The 12,883-nt window shown below is 51.9% G+C and overlaps 1 protein-coding gene across 1 annotated transcript; it reads left to right on the forward strand.

Annotated features, from left to right (window-relative positions):
* The first annotated feature begins 1,021 nt into the window (after window positions 1-1,021).
* On the forward strand, window positions 1,022-6,971 carry LOC131568148 (thrombopoietin receptor-like). The gene is given in 10 exon segments (XM_058820068.1): window positions 1,022-1,075; window positions 4,816-4,972; window positions 5,135-5,264; window positions 5,522-5,694; window positions 5,795-5,940; window positions 6,083-6,182; window positions 6,185-6,260; window positions 6,322-6,495; window positions 6,614-6,705; window positions 6,787-6,971. Coding segments are annotated over 10 exon segments (1,287 nt in total).
* Window positions 6,972-12,883: the final 5,912 nt, after the last annotated feature.

Here is a 12,883-nt window from a genome sequence, read left to right on the forward strand (position 1 = left end):
CGGTACCAATGCCATTTGAGTCCATACTTCCCGTGTCACTTGCGTGCTGTAACATCAGCAAATCGATTTCCTCTGTAAACGTCTCCTTCCGCAGTCTGATGTCCTCTAACATGCATTATTGCAACTGCTTTGGGACTGTGTATAGCATCCAGTAGCTGTAGCACTTCTTCCCGGTGCTTGATGTTGGCTCCCTGTGAATTCAAAAGCCCCCTTTCCTTCCATAATGCCCCATGTACATGAACCACACCAAAGGCATATTTAGAATCTGTCCAGATATTAACCCTTTTGTCCTTGCTCAAATACAGGGCTCTGGTGAGTCCAATTACCTCTGCCTTCTGGGCCGAAGTTCCAGGTAACAAAGCCCTTGCCTCTATTACCTGATCCAATGTTACCACTGCATACCCGGCATAGCGAGTCCCATTCTCGACAAAACTGGATCCATCAGTGTATAGTTCCCATTCAGGTTCTTCCAATGGTTCATCCTTTAGGTCGGGTCTGCGAATCCAGTTGTTTAGAGAAGTATCCCACTGGCCTCTTCCAGGATCCCACCTTCTGGGTGAGGACCCCCAATGCCAGTTTTTGCCTCTCATTCACGTACAACTGGAATTCCTTGGTCAGGTCAGGGAGTCCTAGGGCTGGGGCCTCCTTTAGTGCCTGCTTCAATTCCTGGAAGGCCTTCTTTTGCTGTGTCGTCCACTCCAACCGATGCTGCTTCAAGGCCTCATATAGTGGCTTGGCTAGGAGACCGAAATTCATGATCCACAGTCGACACCATCCCACCATTCCTAGACAAGATCTCAATTCCTGATGGTTACGAGGCAAAGGAATAGCACATATTGCCTCTATTCGGTTTACTCCCAAATGTCTCTGCCCTTGTGTGATCTCACAACCGAGGTAAATAACGCTATTTTTGACCAATTGAGCTTTTTCCTTAGAAACCTGATACCCTGCTTGGCCAAGCATGTTGAGTAATTTAATTGTTAATTCCACGCACATTTCCCTTTCCTTAGTAGCCAGAAAAATGTCGTCCACGTACTGCAGGACTACATACAAGGATGGGGATATTGTTACCTGGGTTATCTTCCATTCCTCCAGCTCCTTGGCCAGTTGGTTTCCAAAAATAGTAGGGGAGCATTTAAATCCCTGTGGGAGTCTCGTCCACATAAGCTGCTTCTTTCTCCCAAAATCAGGACTCTCCCACTCAAAGGCAAAATATTTCCTACTCTCTACTGCCAGTGGGATGCAGAAGAAGGCATCTTTAAGGTCAATCACTGAGAACCATTTAAACTCCTCCGATACAGATGTTAACAAGGTATAAGGACTAGCAACAACTGGATGTATGTCTTTCACTATTTCATTAATAGCCCTTAAGTCCTGTACCAAACGGTACTTACCATTAGGTTTCTTTACTGGAAAAATTGGAGTATTATACTCCGATTCACATTCCTGTAATATTCCTTGAGCCAAAAATTGTTTAATTAACGGGGCTACTCCCCTCCTTGCCTCAAGCTTCAAGGGGTATTGCTTTATCCTCACTGGTCGGGCCCCTTCCTTTAGCTCCACCTTTACTGGCTGCACAGCTTTAGATTTTCCGGGGACCCCTGACTCCCATACCCAGGGTACTACAGCCTGCTCAATTTCTTCTGGAATAGGAGAGGCATCCACTTCCTTGATTACAAAAATGCCTGCTATTTGTTCCTCAGGTATTTCCAATTTCACCCTTCCCCCTTCAAATATTATTTTCGCATTAAGTCGGGACAACAGGTCTCTGCCAAGAAGGGGTGTGGGGCAGTTTGGCATATACAAAAATTGGTGATCTAATTCCTTCCCCCCAAACCTAAGATTTAAAGGTTGTAAAAATGGTTGTTCCTCTAGCTTCCCTGTTGCCCCCACCACCTGTACCGTTGTGTCACTCAAAGGTCCCAATTGTCTATTGAGTACAGAATAAGTAGCTCCAGTGTCTACCATAAATTCTTGATCCTTTCCATCTATTTCTAAAACTACCCTTAAATCCTTTTCTAGTCAGCTTTGATTCTGATAGTTTCCCAAAACTAGTGCTTGAGCGACTTCTGCTGGTCCTCCTGTGAATCCTCCCACAGGAGCATTCCCCATTGGACCTGTCCTTAATCCCATGTTTCCCATGCCCATACCTCCTCTAACCGGGCATTCATTTTTCCAGTGTCCCAATTGTCGTCAAAACGCACACTGGTTTGGATCCAACCTCCCGATGTTAGGTGCAAACCCAAATCCTCCCCGACCTCTTGGCAACCCCCCTCTGTCCACGATTAGTTCCTCCCCGACCTCGACCCCTAATGGGTCTTCCTCCTGCCCCTGTCTGTTGCATTACAGCCAGAATACTAGCTTGTTGTCTTTTTGCAGTTTCTTTTTCCCTGTTGTTGTATACCTTCCACGCTACCTCCAGCATTTTATCCAAACTTCTAGTATCCTCTCCTTCCAGCTTTAGTAACTTTTTCCTAATATCCTCTTGTGATTGCCCCCATAAACAACAAGGCCAATTGAAGTTTTCCTGATTGATCCTCTACATCTAAATTAGTAAACTTCCGAGCCATGTCTTTTAATCGTTCTAAAAAGGCAGACGGAGACTCATTCTTGTCCTGCTTGACCGAATACAACTTAGACCAGTTCATAGTCTTAGGTATTCCTGTCCTAATTCCTTCCACCAACAATTCCTGATATCGTTTTACAGCCCTTATTCCTCCCGTAGAGTTTGGGTCCCACTTAGGTTCCTCACTTGGTACCAATTCATCAACTGTCTCATTTAGTTGTCTCAACCGAATCTCCTCACGAGCCTTTTCTCTAGTGGCTCTAATAACCATTTCCTTTTCCGTGGAATCCATTATAGTATCTAATAATACCTGTAAATCATTCCACTCCGGATTCTGAGTCTTTATTACCATTTTAACCACCCTTGCCACCCTTTCAGGATCCTCCCGATAACTCCCCGCTGATTGCTTCCATATTACCAAATCCCCGGGGGAGAAAGGCACCTTTATAAGTATCCTTTCTCCCTGTGGTCCCACAGCTTCCCTTAACGGCGCAATTAACTGTGGCCCCTTCTGCCCCTTCCTTCCCTTGTGAGTCCGCCCTGCTAACAGAGTTCCTTTAACACTCTCATTCTTTTCTAAATCACCACCATCACTATCACTCTCACTAGATCCCGTTTTTATAGCTATATCCGCAGAGGGAGCAGGGGGCACATTAGGAGCAACCGGAACCCTCGGAGGTGCTATACAATAAGACAAATCTTCCTTGACTGAAGGATACAAATTACGCTCCTTTCTTTCTTTACATCCCACACACTCCCTTTCATCATTCACTTCTAAAACAAAAATACCGCATTCCTTTTGCCATTCCTCTTTCCGATATAAAACGAAAAACAAATCCAAATATGGTATTTCATCCCATTTCTCATTTCTCCTTAAAAATTGCATCAAAGATTCCATTATCCCCAATTCCAGTGTACCATTCACCGGCCATCCCACTTCCCCAATCTCATATTCAGGCCACCAATGATTACAATAATCTATCATTTTGCTTTTATCCAATTCTTGATAATACCCCTCACTTTTCCACCGTTTCAATATACAACCTAATGGTGTATTTCCAGGTATTTTACCATTGGCTTGCACTAAGGTTTTAAAAGTTTTAAAAGACATCATATGACAACCTTTAATTCCACTATTAATCCCAATAAACCAATATACCTTAAACCAATATACCTTCTCGCCGTCCTTCCCTAAAACAAACAGGAGGTGAGTTCCGGCCCTGCGTCCTTAGACGTCTTATGGCCGGAGCCTAGGCTTTTTTACCAACCACCAAATCCAAATCCAATTATCACCTTTTTCCAATATAAAGCACCTTCGGGCTCACCTTGGCAATTGTCCAACAGGCGCGGGGTGTCGGGTACGACCGATTACTCCCCGAGAAGTGCTCGGTGCCGGCTTGGAGTGGATCGGGACGCGAACCGCCCCAGCAGCCCTTGGAGTCCTGCCGCGGTCGCCAGAAAACTGTTGCCCGATTGATAGATGACACAAAACTCGGATAAGTTTTGTGGGTGCTTTATTAAGGGCCCGGGGAACTGGGGGACTCACGTCCCAAAATCCGAGCCCCCAAATTCACGTGTGGGCGCTTTCCTCTTATACATGCGGTTCATAACAAAGTCTCCAAGAAACAGTTTCCCCGTTCCCCTTGCCTGGTCACAGACCCCTTGTGATACATTCCTTGGTTCACAAACAAGATCATTAATCCTCTGCTTATCTTATTCTAAGAGCATTGTATGCTGCCTCCAGACACGTTAGCATTCTTACTTTCCTGCACTAGTTTAATTATTTATTAAATCCCTAAGACTACCTGCTAGGTTACACACACAAAACTCAACACACTTTTCAACGGCTACAAAACTACTTTTTAACAAACCAGTTCACACACAACTCACTATAATTAAATATTTTGCTAAATTTCATTTCTTTTCCAACACAAGCACATACCTACTCTACACACCGTGTATGAAGTATAGGGGACAATTCAGAACAATGTTCTCACCTCGCTGGTAACTGCCAAGCAAACCTGACGGAGGCTTCAAAGCAGGACCTCTGAATGGGACCCAGCCAGGTGTTGGATGGTGAAGAGTCCCTTCTCGTTCAGCTCCCTGAAAGGCAGAAGATTGATTTTTCTCTCCACCAAGGCAGCACTCTCTGAAATGAGCAGCACTGGGACAGGTCCTTGGAGGTGTCAGGGATGGGCAGGGGCCTTTGGAGCCTGCAGTTGCTCCTCAGCTTGGCCCCTCTCCTGCAGAGGCTGGTCCAGGCCAACACTTGGGTGGTGCTCCGGGGCCTGGAGCCAGGGATGAGGCACCACATCCAGCTGTGCAGCAAGCCCGACGGTACCTCCATGGACGGCGTCTGGGGGCCCTGGTCACAGGCTCTGGCTGCAGAGACCCCCCACTCCTCCGGTGAGCAGCCATCCCCTCTGCAGGGTGCTGGCAGCAACAGCAGGGAGGCACCCACGCCTGGGGCTGCTGGGGTGGGGGTCCTGTTGTAGCAAGGTGTAACTCCCAAGTTTTGGGGGGCCAAGGGGAAGCAGCCCCCTCCCTGTCCTGGCTCTCCCTGCCCAGGAGACATCGGGCTGTGCTGCAGAACCCCTTACCTGCGGCACGAGCGCTGCGAGTGGAGCTGGGACCCTGCAGAGCCCCACAGCTCCCACCAGCTCCTCTACCGGCCACCTCCGAGCGGGGCTGGCACAAGGTAAGGGGCATGGCAGGCAGGTGGCACCCATGCAGGCACATCCCAGAGACCACTGGTCCTGCTGTGTCCCAATATCCCACACTGGGCCCCTTGCCCATGCCCTGCTCTGTCCTGCCCTTCCACCACCAATCTCATACCCCCTCACCACATTGCACCTCCAACTACAAGCAGCAGTAGCTTTCCTGGGGAAGAGCAGGAGGAATGCTGGCTGTGGGTTTGCTTTGGTGAGACTGACTGGCTCCCCACTCCTCCCACAGGGAAGATGCATGGCAACAGTGCGAGGAGGTAAGCAGGGGGGCACAGGGCACCTATGCCTGCACTTTCCAGCCCAAGGCTGGCAGTGCCATCTCTGTCCTGGTGAATGTCACCAGGACCCACATGCTGCCCACACTCAGCTACTTCAAGGAGCCCTTTTGGCTGCACCAGGCTGGTGAGTCCCAGTGCCACCGCAGCCCCTGCTTGTCTCACAGGGGACACAGTGTCCCATGTCCCGTTTCACAGGAGCGACGAATGCCTATCCCCAACACCAGCAATGCTCACAGATGCCCCACAGCTTGTGCAGGCAACAGTGTCGCAGGGCCGGCTGAGCGTGCAGTGGCTGCCGCCCCTGGAGCTGCCTGCAGAGCAGCTGGACTACCAGGTCCGCTATGCCATGAAGAAAAGCCATGACTGGAAGGCAAGGCCTGCCCAGGGAAGCCCGAGCAGCGCTGCCCCCCTCCGCTGCTGACACACGGCAGGCGCGGGCTCGGGCCAAGCGGGACCCGCCCCTTGGTGCCAGCCCACAGCAGCCATGCCTCCGGCTCGGCTCTGCCCCGCAGGTCCTGCAGGTTCCGCGAGCAGCGAGGAAAGAGGTCCTGGACCTGCGGCCAGGCTCCCGCTACCCCGCGCAGGTGCGGGCCCAGCCCAGCGGGCCGTGGTACCGGGCAGCTGGAGCGCCGGGACCAAACCCGTTGTGGTTGATGCCGTGGCCGATGCGGGTAAGGGGCAGGGCTGGAGGCTGCGGCCGCAGGAGCCTCACGGCTGAGGGCAAGAGGCAGACAGTGCTGGAAATGGGGAGGGGGGCACGGGGCAGGGGGCTGCGAGGGGCTCAGAGATGGTGGCTCTGGGAAAGGCTACAGTTCCGGCATTCCTCCGCCGATGCAGGCTGGCTCAGCCCCAGTGTTACGGTGGTGCCGCTGCTCTTCTCAACAGCGCTCCTGGGGCTGTGTTGCACCTTCCCCTCCCTCTACAGGTAAGGGCTGTGCCGGGGGCAGGCGGGGGGGTCCAGCACCAAGCCTGGGCACCTTGCATGGGGCATTAGGGCACCTCAAGTCTGAGGGTAAATTCGATGCCCCTTCCTGCGTACCCAGCAACATGAAGCCGAAACTCCGGCCGCCCGTTCCTGAGCTGCACCGTGCTCTGGGCAGCTTCCTCCAGGAAAGCAGCAAGCACGGCCAGGCCAGTGGGTGGGCAGGGCGACTCAGCTGCTCCCGGGGGCAGCTAAAATGGCAGCCCCTACCCCGTCCACTCCATATCGCCCCAGGCCATGCCTTCGAAAAGCAGCCGCCAGAGGAGACCGTCCCGCCCTGCCTGCTGGAGGTGCTGCCCGGCCCGCCGCCGGAGCACTCTGGGGGCCGCCTGTCCAGCACCGACATGGCCAACCAGTCCTACCTGCTCATGAGCGGCTGGGAGCCGCGGGCAGCCACGACCGCCCCCACCCCGCCATAAACTCCTGCTCCCCCCGAGCCCCCGCCTGGTCCCTCCTGCGGCGCCGCGCCCCCGGCGCGGATCGCCCCGCCTTAGCAAGACCTGGTCCCGCCTCCGCTCCCGCCCCCTCACTTCATGCGCGGAGCGCTCCGCCCCGTCCCGCGGCTCAGCCAATCGCGTTGCGTCGCGCGGCCGTCGCCGGGCAGTGCGCGGCCGTTGGGTGTGAAGCGGCCCAGCGGGGCCCCGTCCGCCCGCCGTTTGAAATGCTGCGGGGCGGGCGAGCGGCGGCGGCGCCGCGGAGGTGAGCGTGCCACAGGGCCGGAGAGGCGGCCTGCAGGCGCAGTCCCGAGCGGGGAGGCTGTGGTGAGGCGGGCAGGGGAAGGGAGAATGTCGCTTATCGGAGGGAGCCCCAAAGAGTGGCTGGAAGAGGTGCCGGCTGATCAAGGACCCCCGAGGAGCGGAGGGAGGGAGGGCGTATCGGCTGACGGAGTGTCCCGAGGAGCGGCTGGGGAGAGTGGCGGTGTGCGTTGGCGGGCAGGAGCGGCCGCAGCGCTTGCACGGTCCGGTGGTGGGGAGGCTCAGCCCGGCCGCTGGGCACGGCTAACGCCGCCCGCCCGCCCGCCCGCAGGACCACGGCGCAGTTCCTGTTGGAGGCGGACCTGCACGGGCTGCTGAAGCTGGACACGCTGATCCCGACCGCGCCGCCTGCGCCATGGCAGCGCAAGGCCAAGGAGAGCGGCCCCGGGCCCAGCCCCGTCGGCGTGTGGCCCGTGAAGCCGGGCAATCGCTCCCACAGCTCCAGCAAGACGCCGTCCACGACAGCCGGTGAGCGCCGGCCACCGGCGGCAGAGGTTGAGTGCGGGAGCCTCGCCCAGGCTGCTTGTCCGTAGCCATGGGGCTCTGGGCTCCCTGCCACGCTGCCCTACCGGCTGCTGCTCAGGCAGGAGGAGGTGGGCTGTGCTCCTGACAGCCACCCACCTCCTTGCCAGCATGAGGGGCAGAGCTCTGAGCACTGGGGCTGGCGAGCTGCTGTTCGCCCAGCTGAGCCTTGCTGGCACAGCTGTATGCTAGGACGAGTGTGGGCGGGACTGTCAGCTGACAGCTTTACATCCTGTGAGCGCTTTTGTATCTTCCCCTTATCTCTGGACTCTGGCATTGTTGCACTAGACCCAAGGAGTTGCACCACACTGTCCCTAACCAACTTGGTGGCAGGGAGGAAAATATAAGTTAGTTGTGACTGTGTGGCGTGAGACCTCAGAGTCCTACTTGTCTGGTGGGTGTGATGTGGAAGAGTGTTGGGTTTGCTCCCGTGAAAGCTCTAATGCAGGCTTTTAAATAGCTGTAAGACAATCTTTTCATATGTGAATGCAGGTAAATCTGGATCCAAAATTCAAAGCTACCCCACAAAGGCCGGGGGGGATCGCTACATTCCCAAACGCAGCACCATGCAGATGGAGATGGCAAATTTCCTCCTAAGCAAAGAGAATGACCCTGCTGCGGATTCCCCTACCAAGAAGGTGAGCATGTTGCTAAGTTACAATTGCTTCAACAACCGCTACTCCTTCCTGCCCCTTTACAGAGCAGTGAACAAGAGGTTCTATCAAGTGGGCAGACGGGACTGACAAGTCCCAGCCATCACTACTTGCAGCTCTGGGCTTCAGGAGCCTAGGATGAGACTGAAGCTGTAGAGACTGCCATGCACTCGAAGCCTATGCTGCTTCTGGTAGCAAAATTTGGCTTTTGACTAATGAGGCTTTAAAATGTAGCAGGCAACACAAACACAAAGCTGTGAGCCTATGCAAAGTGAAACTGCTGGTGGTAGCTATTCTAGGACAATGTCTCCACAGGGAACACTTCTGGAATGTTTTACACTGTCTTCTGAAATCTGTTTGTGAAGCATTTGGTCGCTTTGTGGCTGTGGCTTTTCCCACTGGCAATGACACTGAATTTGCCATTGTGTGAAAATGTGAGCCAGGACGATGTATGACAGTCTGAGGAAAAATGCTTTGACCTGCCTCTGTGTGACTGACCCTTGCAGCACAGGCAAACATCTTCAGATTCTAAGAGAAGGGGACTTAGGTGTCTGTTTAAATTGCAGTGTGGGAATTGTTTTAAATGAATTGCACTGAGGGTGATTTGTCTCTGTAGGAGCAACAGAAAGCCTGGGCAGTGAATCTGAATGGTTTTGATGTAGAAGAGGCAAAAATCCTCCACCTCAGAGGAAAACCACAGAATGCTCCAGAAGGTGTGATACAGGCTCTGTGTGAGCTGAATCAGCAGGGGAGATCAGGTCTGGGGAACAGCAACACAGAGGCTCTGTGTGTGGTCACAGGAGAAATCAACTGGTTTCTGAGAGCTGTACAGGCTGGAGTCTCCTTTCTCAAGGTTCCTGAGGTCGAGGGAGGGCATACCAGTTACAGTGAATTTATTTAGGAGAGTTGCTATGACTGCCACTTGGTCACCTGTTACAGGGCTTGCAAGGGTCTTCAGGGTGGCGAGAGAGACGAGAATCTTGACCTCATGTTCAGAAGGCTGGATTTATAATTTTATGATATATATTACATTATTACTATACTAAAAGAAATAGAAGGAAAGTTCTCAGAAGCTAGCTAAGCTAAGAATAGAGAAAGAATGAATAAACAAAGGGCTGTGTCTCAGCAGAGAGCGAGACCTAGCTCTGCCTTGAGTGGTCAGTAAATCCAAACATCCACCCGAGACCAATCACACATCCACCCGTTGCATTCCCCAGCAGCAGATAACCATTGTTTACCTTTTGTTGCTGAGGCCACAGCTTCTCAGAAGGGGAAAAATCCTAAAGAAAGGATTTTTATGAAAAGATGTCAGTGAACGTTCACCTATACTGCAGGTTCCAAACCTTCATGAAGTCTGTAAGAGCATCAAACCCTCTTCTGTGCACTTTCTAGCTTAAACTGCAACTAAATATATTGGGATTCAAAAACCCAAGTGTTTGTCAAATTTGTTTCCATGAATGAAGAAATTGTAGCTCACCCCTGTTCAGCAGTTCATACTGCCAGTGATTTTAGTGCACTGCAGGCTTGTGAGTGTTTCTCTTAGGACTTCATTTTCACTCCAAGGGATTCCTAGTTGGGTGAGCAGCTGGGAGGAAACTAACTCAGGTTAACAAATCTGTTCCCCTGCACACAGGCTGTCAGAATAAGCTGAAAGTGCTCTACAGTCAGAAAATGGCACCTGGATCCAGCAGGAAGAATAGCAGAAATATTCCCTCAAAGCCAGAACGGGTCTTGGATGCACCAGAGATGTTCAACGACTACTGTAAGTCGGCTACAGGGTTGAGTGCTGGGCATCCAGAACATTCTGCACTGGATTGCTGTTCCTAGGACAGTGTAACTGGGCTATCTGTATTATTTGGTGTACCCAGGCTAGCACAGACCCCTTCTGGAGTGTCCCTGTGTGGCCTTAGCGGGACAGTGGTCTAGGGCACAGTGTAGATGCCTTGGAGCAGGGTACCTGGCCCCAGCAGCTGGGCATAGTGACACTCAGAAGGCTGCCCCTCACCTGCACGTGTGTGTGTGCACATGTGCACCCACACCTGCTGCAGCAGCACGGGTGAAGGGCAGGGCTCTCAAGCCAAGCATGGTGTGACCTGCATTGCTCTTTCAAATTGTAGAACTGAATCTCATAGACTGGAGCTCCCAGAACTTCCTGGCAGTGGCTCTGGACAGCACTGCTACACAGCGCTCTCATACCAGGACCTCAGTGCTGCCTCACCTGAGGATTTAGAGCTGCCTCCCGGCCTTTCCAGGCTAAGTGCAGGTGCTCAGGACTCTGAGGTTTCCTAGCTTCTTGGGAGAAGGTGTTTGCTTCATCTGGACTTCTTGGGGTTTCACTGGAGGAGCCAGGCACAGGCAAATTTCATCTCCACTGTGAGCTCTTCATTCTGCTTGTTCCCATGAAGCTCAAATGCCAACCTGAGCTCATCATTCCTCTGGTTCCCGTAGACCATCACAGCCCTTCCATGGCCTCTCCAGACAGGAGCAGCTGCACATCTTCAGAGCAGCAGTTGCCAGCCCGCATCCCATCAGGGAGGGAAAGAGTTTCTACCCTTGCTTTCCAAGCAGGTTCTGGTTAATGACCCTTTAAAGTGTTTTCCTGCAATGCTCTATCATGGGTAGATCTCAAGTGAGAATCAGGTAGAAAGGGTCAAGTCGCCTAGGAAGGGGGACCTTGAGAACAGAAAGATTCTCTGCCTGCTTTTCCTGGCCTTGCTGCAGATTTGGAGGGTGTTCTGGGCATTTTGCAGACAGCCTCTCTGTAGGGGTACAAGGGCAAGGTGGAAGATATTGCCTAACAAGTGGTCAGTGTTAGGTGCACTCTCCTCTTTCTTTGAATGAAGCCAAACTAGGACTCTGATAGGATATTGCAGATGTTTAAGACTGTCTGCCCTGCAAATCAAGCCGTGCCATTTGACGCTGGCAGGGGCTATGTAGAAATCCCGAGCGGGCCGGGGCTGCTGAGGAACGCGCCTCGAGCTGTTTGTTTTCCAGCATCACTCTCATTACGTGGTTATGACAATGGGAAGATGCCAGCAGCTCACATCCCAGGCAGCAGACAAAGAAATTAATGTTAAAACTTACTTTAAAAGTTTTTTGACCAATCACACAAAGCAAAAGCATATTGACAGTAGTTCTATCCAATCACTATAAGCACAGGTACCTTTGGTTAAAACAGTGCTTGTTTATTTCGAAGACAATACCTACTTGTAAGCCTTAAAACACAATGCAGTGAGCTGCATTATTAAGCTTCAACCTTCCCAATATCTTGCTAGATAAACTTTTCTGTAGCTTGGAGATTTATTCTAGACCAGCGTTAATACACAGACCATTGTTCTATTTGTCCTTGCTTTTCTGCAGTTTAAATAAGTTTTCTGCTGACCTATCTGACGGCTGCTGCTTGGCTCTAATCACAGTTCTGCTGTATCTGAGACCTGCCTTTGCAGCTTTCCCAAAACTCTCTAATTTTGTGGATTCCCTCAGAGGACTCAGTGTCAGAGCCTCTGGAGAAGCGTGGAGGGCAGGGCTCAGGCAGGCTGTGCCAGTGCAGGATTTGAACTCAAGGCACCAGGAAGCACCAAGGCTGCAGACAGGAACTCAAGTCTTCTCATCTCCGAGCCTGCCAGAGGCAGGCTCAGAGCAGCCATCTCAGCCCTCTCTAAACCAGTGGGGGCTCTGTCCTTACCAGGCTCCTCGGGCTCCTGGGGATTGTTCCCACAGCTCTCGGTGCCAGGCAAAGCTCCCTCTGCTGCAGCTCTGTCCACAGGCTCCCCTCCTGAGGACTCAGGGGCAACATTAATATTCCCCTTGAAAGAGAAACAGAAAGGAAGAAACCCTTCTCACCACTTAGACAAAACACCTGGTCCAACAACTCCATGGCTCACACACTTAATCCCTTGTTCCTAACAAGAACTCTGGGCCCCAAAGCCCTTCAACAGTCAGAAAAAACTGACTTCTCAAACACAGTCCAAAAGCTGTCAAAGCTGACAGTGACAGTGTTGAACATGGGGGTGACACTGAACACATGGAATGGCTGCTAAGGAAATCAATTGCTGCTCTGTTCTGTAAGGTTGCATGTCTGACAGCACTAACATCAGTCCTCATGTCACTAATTGCAATGGAAGTAGCACTGTCTTCTTTCTTCAGCCAACACCCCAATCGGTGTCATGGTTTCAATGCCTCACCCAAGGCAAGTTGATGTAGAAATAAATTCAATGTGCCTCATTTTGCAGGGCCCTAGGGTCTGAAATTGCTATTACAGTTTTCTTTATAATGGTGGGCAAATCTTTTTTCTCTGTGTTTTCTCTTGATGGCTTTTTTAACGTTAGGTGCTATCACAGTGAGTTGTCTGATGCTACATGGGCCACCTTTAATTTTTGAGGGAATGTCCTGCCAGGCTCT

Source organism: Ammospiza caudacuta, chromosome 26 (genome assembly GCF_027887145.1).
Source record: "Ammospiza caudacuta isolate bAmmCau1 chromosome 26, bAmmCau1.pri, whole genome shotgun sequence".
NCBI classification, from domain to species: Eukaryota; Metazoa; Chordata; class Aves; order Passeriformes; family Passerellidae; genus Ammospiza; species Ammospiza caudacuta.